At 39.5% G+C, this 18,117-nt stretch overlaps 1 protein-coding gene across 1 annotated transcript in view; it reads right to left on the bottom strand.

The window, feature by feature from the left end:
• Positions 1-18,117, bottom strand: part of ADCY5 (adenylate cyclase 5) — a 222,023-nt gene that overhangs the window by 87,347 nt on the left and 116,559 nt on the right. The window contains exon 2 of the mRNA XM_074593831.1: positions 4,213-4,362. Coding sequence (XP_074449932.1) covers positions 4,213-4,362 — 150 coding nt within the window. The remainder of the gene's footprint in view (positions 1-4,212; positions 4,363-18,117) is intronic.

The raw sequence follows: 18,117 nt of genomic DNA on the forward strand, positions 1-18,117 counted from the left end.
TTGTTATTATTCTAAATTTGGTGGCAATTTCATGCAGAGGCTATAGAATTTAAATCTGCAGGTAATATGTGCCCCAGGGATGCATTTGTGTATTTCAGGCATCACACCTGAGAAATTCTGCCCAGACCTTCAGTTTATTCCCACTCGCACCCCTTGCAGTTCAAAAGAAGTTTTTGCTACGGCTGAAGAAGGTGGGGAACATCTCCTCTGGCATCAGCCCCACTGCAGTCCAACCTGATGGCAGTGCTCTGGAATAGCTGAAGAATCCCAAAAATTGTGCTGCTCTTGTCTTCGTTATTTTTCTTTCCCTACAGTGAGCAGAGGGAAAAAAAGGGCCTTCCTTCCTGATGACACAGCCACAATGTGGCATAAACAAAGGTCCCTAACCTTATCTAACAGCTCATTAATTCTCAACAACACATGGAACAGTAGGGCTCAAATGCAGTCCTGATTCAGAGGGGTCAGCAATCCTCTACTAATTACTCACGTCACCAAACCTCTTGCCCATACTGCAGTTATAGACACATTCCTGGTTTCTAATTCCTAGTTTTACCTGAAAGTTTCCCATTTATTTCTTCCTCTAAGGAGAGGAACTTTGGGGGAACCAGAGGAAGATGAATTCACTGCAAACATGCTCAGCATACACCGAGACATTTTATAGTCTGCGGCACTGACCAGTATTTCCTTTTTTTTTTCCCCTTCAATGTGTGCCTTAAAGAGATTGATTCTTGCCTCTCGTCCCTGAAGAGGTAGTAATAACACAGAAAAGGACGTGTTGGAGGGATTTCTATCTCCTCTGCTCAAAACTGCAGCAGTCCTGACAAGATACTTGTTTGTTAAAGTACTCTCACCTTCACTAGCATACTGCAGGTGCTAACGGTTACATATCCAAATTGTTTTTTAAAAAAGATCATGAATCATGCACGTGTCCTCAGGCTTCTGCCAGCTATCAGCAGACTCCTTGAGCGCAAAAGCACAACACGTTTGTATGCTTTCCAGAGTAACTGGTGTATATGCTGTTGTCATTTGCATATTATAATAGGCATCCTCGAATGTGTGAAAGCTGCTATTTTACATGTGATTTTACACATCCTCTAAATAACTTGGAGCATTCAGGGCACCCACAGGTTTGGAACATTCCCTGTAGGCACATAAATGTGGAAGGATGCTTTTTTTACTTGCTTGCAAAACACGGACACGTTGAGGGAACCGAGTTTCTCTTACTAGAACTCCAAGAGATTTCCACATACATTTTTGGGTAACTTTTGCTTGAGAGACCCCATCCCTACTCTTCTGACACCATAGGCACTTGCCAGATTAAATCACCAATATTTTCAAGACACTTGAGATCTTCAGGAGGTGAACTAACACCACTCTAAACTATCACCAACTGAGGAATAAGATAGACTTGTCAAGTGAAACAAATGCGTATAGCACAACATCCCTTCATGCAGTAATTAATTAGGAAGTTGAGCCATGTTACAAAGTTAAGCATTATCTTTATTCTGTTTGTTGGGAGTGTCACCATCACTGAAAATAACCTCCGAAGCTAACAGGAGAAAGCTGTAACAAGTGCCTTTGTGTAGCGCAAGCCGTTAAAAGACATTCCAAACAACAAAATCCCTATGTTTTATTTCAAACGGAGCACAGAAATTAAAGTCTCCACTTGAGTACAATTTTCATTTTGCTATAATGACTAGAAAGTACTGCAGCCCTCACTGTAAAATCACTTCTTATGCACCAGCGAGGTGACTGGGATTGCTGTTTTACAAGTATAACAAGGCAGCAGTCTGACCTGATAAAAAAAGAAAGAGCAAATTCATATATAATTCTCACTTCAAAATAAGATGCAAGTATAGTTCCACTGAATTATACATTAAACAAATGCATCCCGAGGAGCACTAGTCTCTAGAATAGGCACAGATGAAAGAGTACAATACAGATCTACTTTGTTTACATATGTACACATAGATATATGTATATGTGGGCACACACTTCCCTACGATGACTCTCTACTACATAGGAATTTTAACTATTTACGTCATACTCTCCCAAGATGACCTCAAAGCACTACAAACATTTAATGTCATACAACTATCCATTTCTCCTCAGGTTTAATAACACATGTTTCACCACAAGTTAAGTGATACAGAGATGAAAAAGAGGAGAGAACATCTCTTCAGAGACAAAAGACAAATAATGCTAGAAGTAAAACTGTGCAGTCCTGATAACCCATCTCTTACTCAAATCCTAAGTATTTGCTCAGTACAGATTGTGGAGAACACCTATTTTTTCATCCAAGAGTATTGTATTCTGGGCAAGCAACAGTGATTCCTGTTACGGTTCTGCCGTAGGTTATCTCAAATAATGGAATCACAAGAAGTCTCTCTTCTCCATTGGACATTCTGGATTATTTACTTTCTTGCTAATTTTGGGTGCTGGTAGATAGTTAATAAAGGAAGATACACATTCCTTTGCCAGAGATAATCTGCCTGCCTTGAACACAGAATGGCACACAGAAGCACCATCAGATCTCCAGAAACAGGGAAGCAACGATAAGTGTGTTGGGCTGTGCAGCTGCCTTTCCCCCCACCCCTGTTTGGAGGCTGGCTCTCCCAGACGTGGGTTGAGCTGCCCTTATTTGTGTCTGCTGTCACCTCAAGATTATCTCAATGCATTATGCATAGGGATGCATCCGAACTGAACCTGGAGATCAATGTCAGCGCAGGCTGTAGCAGAAAATAATCTTATTAGAAGTGCCCAGCTTCCAGGACCCACAATTACTGCTGGAAGTACTGGAGTGCACTTCTAAGTGACTGCCTTTGACCAATGTTTTTCTGATGTCCTGGCTTTTTTCTGTATGGTACTTTCTGGGGAAGGGGAGAAGAAAAAGGCATAAAGCTAGGGCACCTGTCAGGGCTTTTTTCGTGAACTACTTCTGACACAGAAGCTCCTAAGTCCAGAACAGCACAACCACTTGAGCCATGCTGCTACGGCAGTCTCTCAGCAGGGAGGACAGAGCTGTCACCAGTAAGTGAAAGGGGGTGCTCTCTTGGCTCAATCCTTTCCTCCATTTCAAGGTGTGGAAGGAGGAGCGGCTGCTTGTTTCATCTTTCTGAGACTACATTTGTTACAAAGGAAGAGGGAGCGTTGAGCGTGAATCTTTTCTTCATACATATACTATCAAAATAAAGCATGTGTACACGTTATTTTACAGTAAGGCTTAAACAGCAAGTATGTCAGCCAGAAGTACCTTATGAAACACTGCCAAAAGACAAATCCATAGATGCAGATGGGCTGAGACATGAGTGAAAATTAAGCTGTGTTGCCACAGAGATGCAAAGACACTCCAGTTGATTCATTCCCCTGACCTCTTCCCCAAACGCACAACCAAGCTCTGAGATACCTCCCAAGGGAAGAGTGGAAGCCCCGTTTCTTGACACTGGACAGACCACTACGAGATGTACTGCAGGGCAGAGATATGTGTTAGCAAGGGAATAGTCAAGTTGCCTAGGTCAAGGTCTGTTGTATCTGTCAAGGCCTTTTGTATCTAATTCTGAGGACACATGAGATTCGTTGCAAGAGAACCCACAAATGAATTAGGGGACTGGATATGTTTGGTACCCTTGACAACTAGGCTGCATGCTGGCAGCAACAGGTCTTTTTATAGCAAAAAAACATTGAAGTTGGTGATGAATCTTATTTTTTGAACAAATACAATTCACTCGAGGCCTATAAGGTATACAGAGATGCGCAAGCAGCTATGTACCAAAGGTAGGAACCTTTGGGAAAGGCAGTTTCTGAACCTGCCTTACAGCTACCTGTTGGCAGTGGCTTTGCTGACAAACACACCACGCTTTGACCTGACAAAGAGAGTCAACCTGAAGCCTGTGTGTTGCATCTGCATTCAACACGTGGCTTCAATGATGGGTGCAAAAAACCTATGTAGAGTCTCTGCGTACTGCGTAATTTTAATCCCCAGAGCATAGACCACAGGATGTGTTGATGTCTGCAGGGAAGTCCCTCAGGGTATTGGGGAAGAAATCCTCCCCTGAGGTCTCTTTCAAACCTTTAAAAATCCTGCCCTCTACCATTATGTTTGCTTGGATTAGTTAGGGAGCAAGAGGCCTGCAAATCCCATCCGACAAGAACAATTTGCATGCTAATTCTGCTTCAGCAACTTCATTTTTTATTTCCCACTGTTGCTCTTACCTGCTGCTGGTTTTCCCTTTGAGAATGCAGCCTGGCTTGTATGCATTCCCTGGTCTCCTGGAAAGCCTGTCTTTGGGACACCTCTGCTGGGTAATGGGTACACACGCCTACAATGTTTGTACAGGAGAAGATGAGAACGTTGGAGACCAGCTGCAACAAAAGAAAAAAAAAAGAAAAATATTTGGTTACACTTTGGAAACCTGCCATCAGTAACAAAGCACCACCCAGAACCCCCTTCCACGACTCCTTAATCTAAGTCACGCTTAAACCTTAAGCTCTTAATTCCAGTGTATTTTACCTCTCTAGTCTTTAAAATATAAAAATTCCATATATAGCCTCAAATATATGTTCTTAACACTGTGTATTACTTCACTGGTAAAAAATACAATTCCACTTGGTAATTCTGTAATCTTGCTTTTGGTAATCCAGTATCTTGGAACTACTGCGACAAAAATCTATCTAAAAGTGCATCGTTGTTCTGTCAGCTAAGAGTCAGCTGTGCAGACAGATCTGAGAGAGGAGCACAAATATTTCCATGTTTGTGTACCTACATATCTGGCTTGAAAACATATCAAAGATACATCAAACCATTATTTTGAAATAGTGCTTAAAATACTGAAGGCAAAATGTTGGTATCCACATGGCTTACGAAATATTTTTTTTAGTCTAGTTCCAACTCAAAATTTTATGTTACTAGATTAAAAAAATACATTTTTTACATTTCTGTGAACATGACTACAGAAAGAGTTGTTAAGTCTGAAGCATATTTGGACTGGACAAGCATAAAGGAAAAGCTACATCGCTCTTCTGCTTCCACGTGGGTTATGTTTTGTAAGGAAGCAGTCACATAACTTTTGCTGAAAACTAGCGTTGCAATCTATTATTTCCAAACCATTTTTTAATAATAAGGAAAAAAATATATCCATGCCCATTGGTGGTATTTGGTTCATGAAAAATGTTCAAAACTGCTTCTGATGGTATCATGTAAATATTTCCCGTGACAGAGGTCAGTCACAGTATAACTTTTTGAGAGTTGCACAAGCTGTACTGGATCTCCCTTTGAGGATAGACTTATTTGAAACACCTCTCTTCTCTTCTTGGGGGAAAGACTGTCAGACCTGCAAGATTCTGAAAAACACATATCTTTGATCTATTCCCTCATGAGTCTAAATATACCCTTCAACTTTATTAGTTTTTTACTGCAGAAAAAAAAAAAAAGTAGCTTCCAGACCAGGCCATTCCCTGAAAATACAAGGCCAGGCTCTGAAAGGCTCGAGCCCTGAGCTCACAGGGGGTGCTCAGGATTCCCCAGTCCAACTTGGTCACTGTGCAGGAGAGAGGAGCCGCCCCTGCATCAAACATGGACCCACATCTCCAAGAGTAACAACCTCTCCAAGAAACCCCACTGGGATTACTCTAACTCTTTGACTACATCCACGGACTAAGGACAACAACAATTATTTTATTAACAACTCTGCCTTGAAACAGGATTTAGGCAGAAAAACCTCATCTTTCAGCACAGAATAAGCAATACCTTAAGCTACACCCAGCTGAGGGACTTCTCCTCTCTGTGGACGGCTGCCAGTAGATGGCAACACTCCAACTTTCCAAGCTCCTGCATCAAAGTGCTGCAATTTGGGCTATGGCCCCGCAGTGAATTCCCACACTTATCTATCATACATACTACAATACAATAACCTGCAGTTTATAGATACCTATTGGTAATTATCATCACTGCCAGCTATATGTATTTGCAGATAACTAGTTTCCAAGGAGGAAGCTATTCCCATCCCGTATAGATTGTCCGAAGTATCCACACTTCGGACAGAGACGGATAGGGCTATCGAAGGTGCAAGTCATACCTGTCAACGTGAACTAAGCCCTGATCCTAAACTTACACATTCCCTTCACAATTATATTCTCATTCAGCTCTTGCTAAGGTTGTCTGGATCCTGCCTGATCCAAGGTCCTCCTTCTCTCCCCATATCTGATCAGATACCAGCGAACTTCCACCCAGATCCTGCCCAGTTACCCTAACCCAGTGCTGCATCCAGTGGGCATTTGATGGTATTTTTTGCTGACAATGATAATTTTTAAGGATGCAAAATCCCCCCATAGTATTAAAAAAAAACCCCACTAGTGCTTATTACAATGCAGAAACATCATAAAAAGAGAGCAGAAATAGTTTTCCTAGGAGTTACTCTGAGTCCTGCTCCATGGCTGCACTGTTTGCAACTCACGGCCCATGAACAACACTTCTATGAGTTCAATACTGTTACTATGGGCTCAATACCGTTACTATGGGCTCAAAGGGGTTCACACTAAATAGCGTCTTTTGGATGGCCAGATTACAGCAAGACTCCCAGATCCTCTCTATTCAAGCTATTCAGTTGTGTGGTAAGCGGAAAATTTGCCAGGGCATATAAAACAGCATAAGGCACACATCATATATCTCTAAAATGGATAAAACTGCAAGCACAGAGGATTTTAAGGAAATATGCAGTTTTATTTTTTATCCCAAGAATCTGAGACTTCATTTCACTTACAGTCAATAGCGCAAACCCAAAACAAACTCCTCAAAATAGTGACTCAATTCTTGCACCAAGAACAGGAGACAACCTGTGGTTTAGATGGCAGGCAACACATCAGAAGTTAACAGAGCAGAAAGAAGGCGCACCTCAGTCCTGAAAACAAGCTTCTTTTGGGCTATATGTGGGTGCTAACAAAAAGTCCCCCCAGTGGGGCCCACCCATGTAGATCCCATTGTCGTGATGATGCCTTAAATAGCCAAGCTGTACAGTTCGAGGTATGCAATTCATATTATGCATCGAGACCAACATTGTCAAAGGGGAGTATAAAAAACATCATCAGACTTGACATTATTGGTAACATTCGTGGAACACAAAGCAATTTAACTTTTCAGCACTCACTAACGTCATTTTACACAAACCCAAGGGACTTCGCAGACTGATTTACAAGACAGACTCAGATGACCATGCTTCATCAAGTAGGAATAAAAACTATATTGCGATGTATTTTTTTAAGTAGCAGGGGACAGACATCCATATTTATTCTGTTAAGTAGAAGCTCATTTAATTCACAGTATGGCATCTTCGCAACACCGTGAAACATAAGGGGAGAAATTACAGTGTAATGTTGAAAGATCTGCAGAGATTTAAAACTCAAGCTCCTACTATTTGCAGCAACACTTGTTATGTGAGCAAAAGCATTTTGCTCAATATCTGCTCACAGTCATTTTCTTCAGAGATGTTTTAAAATATATTAAAGCAAAAAAAAAAGGCAAAAAGCTTTCTAATATCTTTTTTTTTTTTTTGCAGTTCTCTATCTTAATAAAATAAATTTATATCCTGTTTGCCAAACGGTACTACTTGCTTATCAGCTTCCTTGCCATTTTGCTATGGTAACCAGCTTCAGTCCCAGGAGGAAAGATAGATATGTAGATATTAAAAAACTGATTCCCTAAAGCTTTATGGCCTGAAAAGTAAAAACGTATTATGGCAACTATTTCAGACAATCTGTGCTTGAAGAGCTGTTTAAGGCAATGAGAAAATATAGTTGTCTATTTTGTAGTTGATTTCCTTCCCCTGCCTAGCTAGAGATTTAGACTAAGATGATTTCTATCCTTTTGATTTTAGAAACTAATAGTTTATAAAAGACTATTTTGCTTACATATAACTCCTAGATAAGTTATTAAACCTGCCTGCAGTATTGCCATATTTGAGTATTTCATAAACTAATACGTTTACTCTTACAGCATCCGCATGTGGCCGAGAAATGCTATTGCCTGATGTTACGAAGGCAGAGTTCTTTAAAGGTAATTCATTACCAAAGAAAAATCTATATACCATGAGGCGTTTTCAAAAACCACCATGACTTCTTAGTGCTACTGAAATAATAGATCACTCAGTCTCAAACAAAACAGACCAGACAGTTTCTAGTCACTTTGATTTCATCGCACAAACAGAGCACTACAATGCTTTTGTTGAATCTCTCGCAGGAAACTGTTTTCAATATTTTTTCCCTTGGTGACTAAAGGAAAAAAGAGAGAAAGATTGAAACAGTTTAGTTCCATGTGTTCTAGGAGTTATGAAAACCTGGTATTACAAAATCAAAATTGAGAGCTAAATTTGGCCTGACACTATTGTTACCAAATTGATGTTTTGGGCGTTTCAAGCCAGGCTGAGGAAGAAGAGGGATGGCTCAGTGACCAGGGGAGAGCCTCCAGACCCCCACAAACAGAAAAACTATCAGCTTGCATCAATATTGCCACGCTTCTCCCTGCTGTGTTTCTATTCGATTATTCTTCAAATACCAGATGCTATTCAATATGTAATTAAGAGAAAACATGCTTAAGAGGAATAGCATCAAGATAAATTTTGCTAGTTCCCTACCTCTGCCAGAGCAAACAAGGCTGGCTACTGACATGAGAAGGTGGGCCATATTCTTCAGAATATCACTGCTTATTATAAAAATCACAGCTTCTGCTTTTTTGCCAAGTTATTCTGCTTTCGTCCACTTCTCTTGCAGAGGCTCAGAGCTATTTCTGTTCTGAGATGATAGCACTAGGCTGTTCCCTGTTAGTTTCCAACAACACTAAGCGGTATTTTGTTCTTCTATTTATTTTTCATTTAAATCAAAATACTGTTTTGATGTTTTCATAAAGCCCCATTTTGAAAACAACTACATTTCAAGCTTTTACTGTGGGGCACTAAAATTGTCACAAGGAGCAGAAAAGCACATACATGGGGATTAAAAAGTCATGCAAAACAATCTAGAGCAAACAACAAACTATGTATCCCTTCTTTCCAGAGAGTGACACTGCTCTGCCTCTGCTTTCCAGCTCTTGTGATACTCATCCAGTAGCAAAGTTTTTCTTAAATAGATCAGCAGTGCAACAGCTAGGTTAAAAACAGGTAACAACTAAGTTTTTAGACTACATTTCATAGTGGTTGTATACTGAATTGACAAATGGGTCCGATTATTAATTGCAGGGGCAGACACTGAAATTAGCTTTATTTTTTAGAGTTCCTTTTTTTAACCATGAAAAAAAATTTATCAAATCTTTAATACTTATCAGAAACAATGTAAGAACAAAAATATGATGGACTACAAAAGCTCTAACTATCCAAGGTATTTCTACAGCACCTATGCATGCAGTCCTGAATTGGAAGTACGGATGAATTCTAAAGACAAAAAGCACAAATGTTATAAAAGTGTTGTTGTTTCAAGGTATAGCTGGTGTTGTTTTTTAAACACTTTCCCTGAACGGCAATTAACCCTCTATTGCCTCTTTACATACTACTATCTAATAAAAGAATTGGAGCAGCTACAGAGCCAAAGGCATAATGAAAATTAAAACGAAAGACAACATCAGCTGGCTCCAAGATCAAATTACTCATGTATTTGTGCTGTATATACAACAACATCTTTCATTTCCCAGAGCTACAACTAGCAGAGTGCTAAGATAGTAAAAAATTGTGGATTATGCTAGAAAGATAATCAAAGTCATATACTCTTCTCCCAGTGTTTGGCCTGTAAAGAACAGGATAAGTACTAGTGAAGAAATTAGTTTTTTATTTTATATGTGACAAGTACTTTTACCGAGTCCTTGAAATAACTGCAACAACAACAGATTACATCAATACACCAGAGTCTAAGAACAAATTTTCTGAAGTTGCTATATGGTGCCTTCCCTCTTTCATTCTGCTGCCTCTGCGCAGCAACCACCTACTTGGATCTGGAGCAGAACAGAAAACTGGCTACAGCCACTATCTTCCAAAGACTTCTCTAAGTGCACTTTATGCACATGAGTACTGCTACTGAAGCCAGCTCTGAAAATTTAAATGCTTCCCTAAGTCATAGTATAATTTAACGATCCCAAAGTAGCAGAATTTATGAGAGAGAGATGGTCTAGACACACAGCAAATCTCTTCAGTTGACGTTGAGAACAAAAAAATTCTTTGCAAAACACTTCTGAAACTTTTTTGCATATTCCTCTATTTGAGAAGCCGACAAGGAGCAAAAGCTGTCTATTTTAATCTTTCAACTAGATTCTATATTCAGCATAAAGTTACTTGCTGAAGAGAGAAGCAGTGGTATTTTGGCTGAAAACGCTAAAAGAACCCTTACGCCACTTATGAATGTCTCTGTTCAAGAATAACAGTCAGTAAAAACACTCCACTGAAGCTATCCATTCTGTGTATTTCAGTGACCGTCTCACCTTTACAGCCCTGGTATATGTTGATCTCTCAGATGTGATGCTCTGTTCTCCCAGGGAAAGCCTAACAAGTATTTTGTCCCACATAAATTCATTCTTTCTGTAGAATAAAAAATTCTTATCTAATTTACCTTTTAAATACGTAGTTGCAGGTAGAGACATAATACACTACACCCTCCATCCAGAGCAAAAAATTAAAGCTTTTTATATTTTTAAATTTTTCCAGTTGTTTCAGGGGACATCAAAATGTTTGGTGCTACTTTCTTAATTTTAATGCCTCTCACCTTATTCTATACAACGTTTTAATTCATTTACTGATTTCTGTAATTGCAAACCTTCTGTGCATTCTTTCTCATCATATTGTTATTATCATACAGAATACAGTATTTATGATTTGAGTTTTTCTATAATTAAAACCTTTAAATCCTGATTTTATTGAAGAACAAAACATTATCCATACAGATGTATTTTTAGTAAGCATCTCAAGATGAAACATTCCTACATGAAACTGATAAATTCTACTACCCCATCACTGTTTTATTAATTAATTAATTAATTAATTTTTCTACTAGGATTTCAGTAAGACCCTATTTTCTTTGGTTAATGAACGATAAGGTTAAGAATATACTGTCCTGACCAAATCTCGGCGTAGCACCAGCTAAAAGAAGTATTTCTGTCTAAATTTTCCTGGAACTCTATCATGATCCCAGCAGAGCACCCTCTGAATGGTGGCACAGCCTGGTGGGGAATAAGTGCTGCCCTCTGCTAGCAATAAAATAGTTGGGAAGGAGATTCCTGGGTCCCATTGTCCATCCTCACTGAATCTCTGTGGCGACCAAGTTTCTGTGCATCTTCACACTTAACATACTTTACGAGCTACAAATCAGCACTGGTTTTCATGTGAGGATGCTTGCTGGTGGACCTGACAAAAGGAGCTGACAGCCTGTGGCTAAGCGGGTGAGGCAGCTGTGTGGGAAGCTGCCACTCAAGGGTAAACATCCCATGGTCCTTGGATGCAAGAGCAGACCCTGAAAAACTTAGGGGAAGGCTTCTTCCACTGAAACAGGGACATTTCCACTTTCCCTTCTCCTGTTAACAATTCAAACCCTGCTTTATTATTTAAATTATCACCTCTTAAGTCTTTGCAACCAAGTTGTCTCCTTCAACTCCAATGGCTTCTTGTCTTCAAAGACGGCACACCAGCCAGATGCCTCTCCTCATAATGTACAGCACAGAGAGCTGCGCACAAGCTGCAAATTTGTCAATTTTCAAATCCGCTGGGGCAGCCTCCAGGAGGAACAACGTGCTAGAAATGGAGGCTGGGGGATTGCCACAGCTCTCATGAGCAATCCTGCACAGTGGGTTAGCTGTGGCACATTTAACACTCCAGCTCATTTAACCTGACCCTAGTGAAAACACACGCGTACCATGAGGGAATTCATCCCCCTGGAAGTGTGTCTGTTTCTGATCCATAGAGGTACCTATGTGTCAAAGAGTTCAGCAACCAAATACAATCTTCCTGAAATAAAAGCTCTTCAAACAGGACTTCAAACATTAGGTACATCTCTTTGAGGTCACAAAAGCGGAAGAAAGCTCCTAGTCTTTCTGTGCATGACTCACAGTAAACATCTTCATACACAAAGTATGTCAAGAGAATTTTGACAACTGTACAAAATTTGCCCAGATGCGTGATAGATTAGGCAATTTAGACAATGACTTTAGTTAAGAAAATTAAGTAAAGCTCTGATATTCCGGCAAAAGCAGTGTTTCTGCAAATGATTGTAAGCACATTTGAGTTTGGGTTGTCTTCAAGCCAGTCCCACCTGCCCATGTGCTCCCAAGGTGGAAGGAGCTGTTCAGATAAGAAGATACCTTAGGTGTTAATTTAAAAGGTGCTAATAGAAAACATTGTAATTGAATAGAAATTGTATTAAGGAGTCTGGATATGCTTTCAAAATTCTCCACAACACCTCAGAAGCTAAAGGAAGCTGTAATCAATGAGGAGAAAGGTCGAGAAATGTGCTTGATTGATCTTTTATGTCCTATTTCCTTCCCTATCTGGTGGAAGGGATGTGAGGGAAGGAAGCCAAATGCTTAGGTTTTCTATCAGGCCCTCTTAAAATTAGTCCACTACACTGAAGCACACACGAAACTCCATTTAATATATGCTAACTAACTCAACAAGCAAATACATATGCTGGTTTGACCCATGATGGGAGCAGGATGTTATTTACTTTGCATTTCAGGTTGTGTCTGGCAGCCACTGTTTACCTACATGTTCTCGGCAGAAGAAACCTCTGCATCCCATCCCGCAGGATCCCAGTTCTTCACAGTCACCTCCACGGCTGCCACTACCTGCCCTCTCCATCCTCCTGGCAAGGGATGCTCTGCCTTTCCCAACAGCCTTCATGCTGCTGACAAACACGCTTCACAGAGAAGTGCATTCCCAAGACCTGTAGTTGCTTTCAATGGCTATGGGAAAAATATCTGTACTAAATAAGCAATAAGATCAACAGCCCTCTTCTGCATCCCTATCACAGTGCACCCTGGTCCTCAGTGTTTCTGGGAATATTTCTGGGGGCCCTGGACTCAGATACAGGCAGTGCATCACCCCTTATCTTCCATAGTCATTTAAACACAGGCATCACCTCCAGGTCACTGGGAAAACAAAAATATTTATCTAGTTACATGAAAGTCTTATTTATCTGGGAAAAATGAATGTTCTCCAATTGCTCAGCAGGCAGAAACGAGTGCCCTAAATATGGTCTGTAAGATATAAAAATGGTTATTTCCCAAGCATTTAGAAAGTGTGTTTTTGGGAGGTGGTGAGTTAGGTTAGTTTTGTTTGCTTGTGTGGGAAGAAATGTAAAATTGGAGAAGGAATGGAATACAGATGGATTTTTTGGTTTTGATTTTAAGAGGACTTCCTTTCTTCTTCTTTTGCTAGATTTCAAATCAAGCTGGGGCAGCTTGCCCACAAGCTATGCTCCTTCCTATTAACATCCCTATCCCAACATATATTTTTAATAAAAAAAACTTACCAAGCATCATCAGCAAAGTTTGAACTCTTGAACTGAAGCATTGGCTTGTACAAGATGAGGTGAAGGAGCAGCATTTGTAGCAGACAGCAAAGACTGTGCACAGCCACCATTAATGTAGAAGTCAATCTATAAGGGATCTGACTGGATCACAACTGAATGCTCTCCTTTAAAAGCTGATATGCAGTTTTGCCAGCTATTACAGTAAACTAAGCTTACTTCTGAATGAGAGAGGTTGCACTGAAGTCCGAGATTCGTTATCGTATCTTATGGTCCGGCTGCTTGAGCAGTTGAGCATACTGATCTCTTACAGAGATTTGGTTTCAACAACACAACAACTATCAGCAGGCAAATTCCCAACCAAATTTTAACTGAGCACAACGGATAGCTTGAAGGCTCATTCCTTGGCCTTCAACTTTGTCATACTGAATTTCGAAGGTCTACAGTAATACAATAAAGATTTTATAGAGAAGCTCTAAGAGACTCTTCAGAATTGTTTACAAAGACAAGTGTAAGACAACCTCATGACAATGGTTACAACCAGCTCTGTTTATAATACAAATTACACAACACAATTTACCCTGCCTTTATTTCATTACATAAAACCACTCTTCCCTCTGCCTTTGGAGACGCACTACTTCACTCTTCACGTGTCTTTCATTCTGCCTTCTTTATACGGTAACTCTCATTATTATCCACCCTGGACTTTCTCCTACTCTCCCCAGTCCTGTCTTTCCCACAAAGGCACACACAAACACACGGCCCCATGATTCCAGGATCAAACCAAATGAATATTTTTAAATTAGCCAAGACGAATCTCATTCTTTTCTGATAGCTCAAACAACTTGGTTACTCCGCTACTACACGAGCTTTTCACAGCCTACATTATAGGGCACAGTTTTAACTGCTTTGCAGTATCTGAAGGAAAACATTTCAAGGTATACTTTCGAGGCATATGTATTGAAAACATTCTCCAAGTCCCATACCACAAGACTGCATCATTAATTTATGTAATCATTATGAAATGACAGGAAGCTGGATTCCTGAATCAAGATATGCTATAGCCAAAGGTTATTTTTGCTAGGATCTTAAACCTGCTTTTTCTCGCTGTCAAATGTATAAGATGAATATACTGAAAATATTGGGTTTAGCATAGTGTAAAAATTCAAATGTTTATCAGAAACAAACAAATCAACCTCACTTCACTGGAGATGCAGAGTTTGGAAGAGTCTTTGAATTCTGACAATTGAAATAAGCTGGGTCTGCTGAGAACTGGGCAAGATATAAAGAAAATAAATCCAAATTTCTGTAGCTAGTGGAAAATTTTAAGTCTGTAATTGAGCATGTACTTTTATTCTCCCAAAGATCGTTACCAGAGATTATGCAGCTGAATAGGTTTTCTGAGGTGAACTTAAAATAGACCTAATATCATACTACCCTCCCCAAGAGGATACTGTACACCACAGAATTGGACTTTGGAAAACAGTGAATTACGAATATTTAAAGTAACCTAATCTCAGAAAGACAGACAGCAAAAAATAGGGAGTACTTATTTTCAGAATTTTTTGTAATATGACAACAAGACAGCAAAGGACCTAAGAGACCTCATGGACTATGTCGTTCATTCCCCACTTGCCTCTTAAAAAATGGTCATATCCAAAAATTGATACAACAATTCTGTTGAAGTCTAAAGGGCATTGAATAGCAGTACTTGCTTTTGTTATACGACATACAGTATACCTCTTAATATATCCTAAAGAGACACTTACTTTTTCTGGAGTGGACAATATTGATCACGAACTAATTAGCTTGCAAACTGCTTTCCCTGCCATTATTGTCTGTTGCATCACTGCTTAAATATTTAGTCATGGCATTAGATTTTTCATTTCCAAGAATACAGTACCTGTGCACTTGGCCTTGCCTAGTGAGCCTGTCACAAATCAGCACTTGTATCATGTGGGCATTTATTAGTATACTTCAAAACAAAATGAGTTTATGAAAAATACTTCAAACGTGTAAGATAACTGGATGAATAATTGCTTAAAAAGGCAAAACAGCTGAGAGAGGTTTTGCTATCTACTGAAAACCAGGGACAGTTATTGCCTTTATGTCTGGGAAATGAGAGCCACATAAAAACAAATAAAGAATTAATCAAGACATAATAATAATAAAAAATGGTACAAAGTGGTGTAAAATCTTTCAGTATGTGATCAGTTCCATGACTGTGGTTTGAAATCATAGATTGGTTCTTTGCCATGCTATCATAATGTGATAGCATTTGTCTGTCTAAATCCAATAGGGAGCTCCTAAGCAGCTTTTGATAGGATAAAGATAGTGGATCCAGTTCTCCATTCTTATCAGTTTAACTCTATCAACTTAAGACAGCTAGAACTAGAGAAAATGATTAATTATATCTCTAAGATTTTATCTCATCAAACACTTCTTAGTGCTTTATGATAATCAGTCATAAGCAAATAAGAGATATCCCTTCAAAGGCAAAGCAGGTGGTCCTTGACAGATAGCAGTGATAGCTGATACATCATCTGGTGCACATACGGCCCAAACGCTCTGATGTACATCCTGCTGTAGAGCTGGTAAAATAACAGCAAACAGAAGAAAAAGTGAAAGGATGGTCAAAGTCATAATTCCAGATATGCAATGCAAAGCCAGGAGAATACAGAAACAGAACAGACTAGAACAAAAGTGGGTATTTTCTGACATTGACTTCCTTCATCCATTGAGGTCTCCAAGACAGTCTTTAAGACTAACCAGCTTCTCTTTTGAGAATGTCAAACACCTTTCCTAAACAAAGAGTAGAAAAGTTTCTCAAAATGGTTCCATCAGAAGTTCCAGAAAACAGTCATGTAACTCTTAAAAGACAAACCACAAAATACACCGAATCAGATGTATCTTGTCTGCTTATGAATAAAAAAAATCTCCAAACCCTATTCCTTTTTAAGAAACTACTGCAGAAATCTGTAGCAGAAATCAACTGATAAAACCAACTATTTCAACAAACTGATGCTAAGCCATTGTCATAATGCCAGGCATCACATAGGCATCACAAAGAGTACCGACCACAGCAAAGTTTGTCTAATACTTTTGTTATTACCAGAACCTGGGCAGAAATTTCTCATGTGGTTATCTGTCAGTTTGTTTGCTGTGTTCATGTTTAACTGAAAAGTTCACAATGTCTATTGTAGTTTTGGAAAACACACCAAAAAAAAAAAGGGAGGGGGGGAGACAGGGAGAAAGAAGAGCGTGGTGGAACCTTGAAAGTGGCAGAATCCAAACCAAATGGGACAGAAGTGGGAAATGGAGATGGAGAAGCAGAGATCAGAACAGAGGGCCAGAGATATTACGTAATGGACAAAGAAGCACAAACATCTACACTTTTTCTGGATTGATTGCACATTTCCTTCTAATAGAACCTGAAATCAAACCACTATTTTTTCCCCACTGTTTTTTCTACCTCAAAAATTACTTCTGCTCAATAACAAACTATGTGTACAGTCCCTTCACCTGGCAGTTCTGCAAAGAACGAAACAGTCTCTGTTGCTATACCTTGCTGGCAGAGAATATAAGTATTAAATATTGTGTTTGTCCCAGGACTGCCTTAAACAAGGGAAGTGAATTGAGACTGCAGGGGCCACCTAAATCCTGAATAATGTTCATCAGCTCACAGGCAAGCTTTTATCACTTTCAAACCAGGCTCAGTAGTCAATGTGTCACATTTCCTAGCATGAGTGCCCAACTTCACAGATTCAATTTGCCTTTAAAATATCACTTTTACAGTGTAATATTGCTATATCTGATTATCAGCCCTGAACAGATCAGAAAGAACTATCTTACAAGTGGCTGTTTAATTAGTTCAGAGCAAGCTGTGCTCCTTTCAAAGAGAAACTAGTTGGAAAATCACCACCAAGTGTTATTGGACTTTCAATATGTATTTTATACAAGTGAACATCCAGGACTTGGACCCATGGAGCATAGTTACCTTCCCCACCATTTCCTACCACCACAGATGGGATAGATGCTAGCATCTAATCATGATTTCATCCAACTATGCACACATCAGGTCTAAACAACAGGAATTAAAATGCAAGAAGTTATCTATCCAGAAGAATTATGGCAGGGAATTAGAGACTGAAAACAACAGAAACAGGAAAATAATGTTGTGTGACTTCCCATGTCTTTCTTTAATTCAAGGAATGTGAGCAGGGTGATTTCTTAGGGGAGGGGAAGGGCAGAGAAAGAAAGAACTAAAGAGTATATTGTCTTAAGTCCACCATCTTATATACTACCATAAAAGCTGGTGGAAGTGGAAGTCAATGTAATTGACACTGAATAGTAAAGAAATATGGTTGATCATGAATTACCTCTTTGCAAGCATGCCTTCTCAGCTCTGCTCCTGCTTCTCAGTTTGAGTGCCTAACATCAGCTCCAGCATTGAAGGAACAAAAGACGCACCTGGCAATAACAGCTTCCACTTTAGGGAGAAAAAGGTCGTCCCTTGGTCTGAATGCAGGTGGAAAATGTGCTCCAGTATACCAGTTCCTAAAGTGTCTGCAAGCAGTCAAAGATCCCTGACACTGAAAATTGTCTTATTAACAGCAGGTACAATTCCCT

This window comes from Larus michahellis, chromosome 7, assembly GCF_964199755.1.
Source record: "Larus michahellis chromosome 7, bLarMic1.1, whole genome shotgun sequence".
NCBI lineage: Eukaryota > Metazoa > Chordata > Aves > Charadriiformes > Laridae > Larus > Larus michahellis.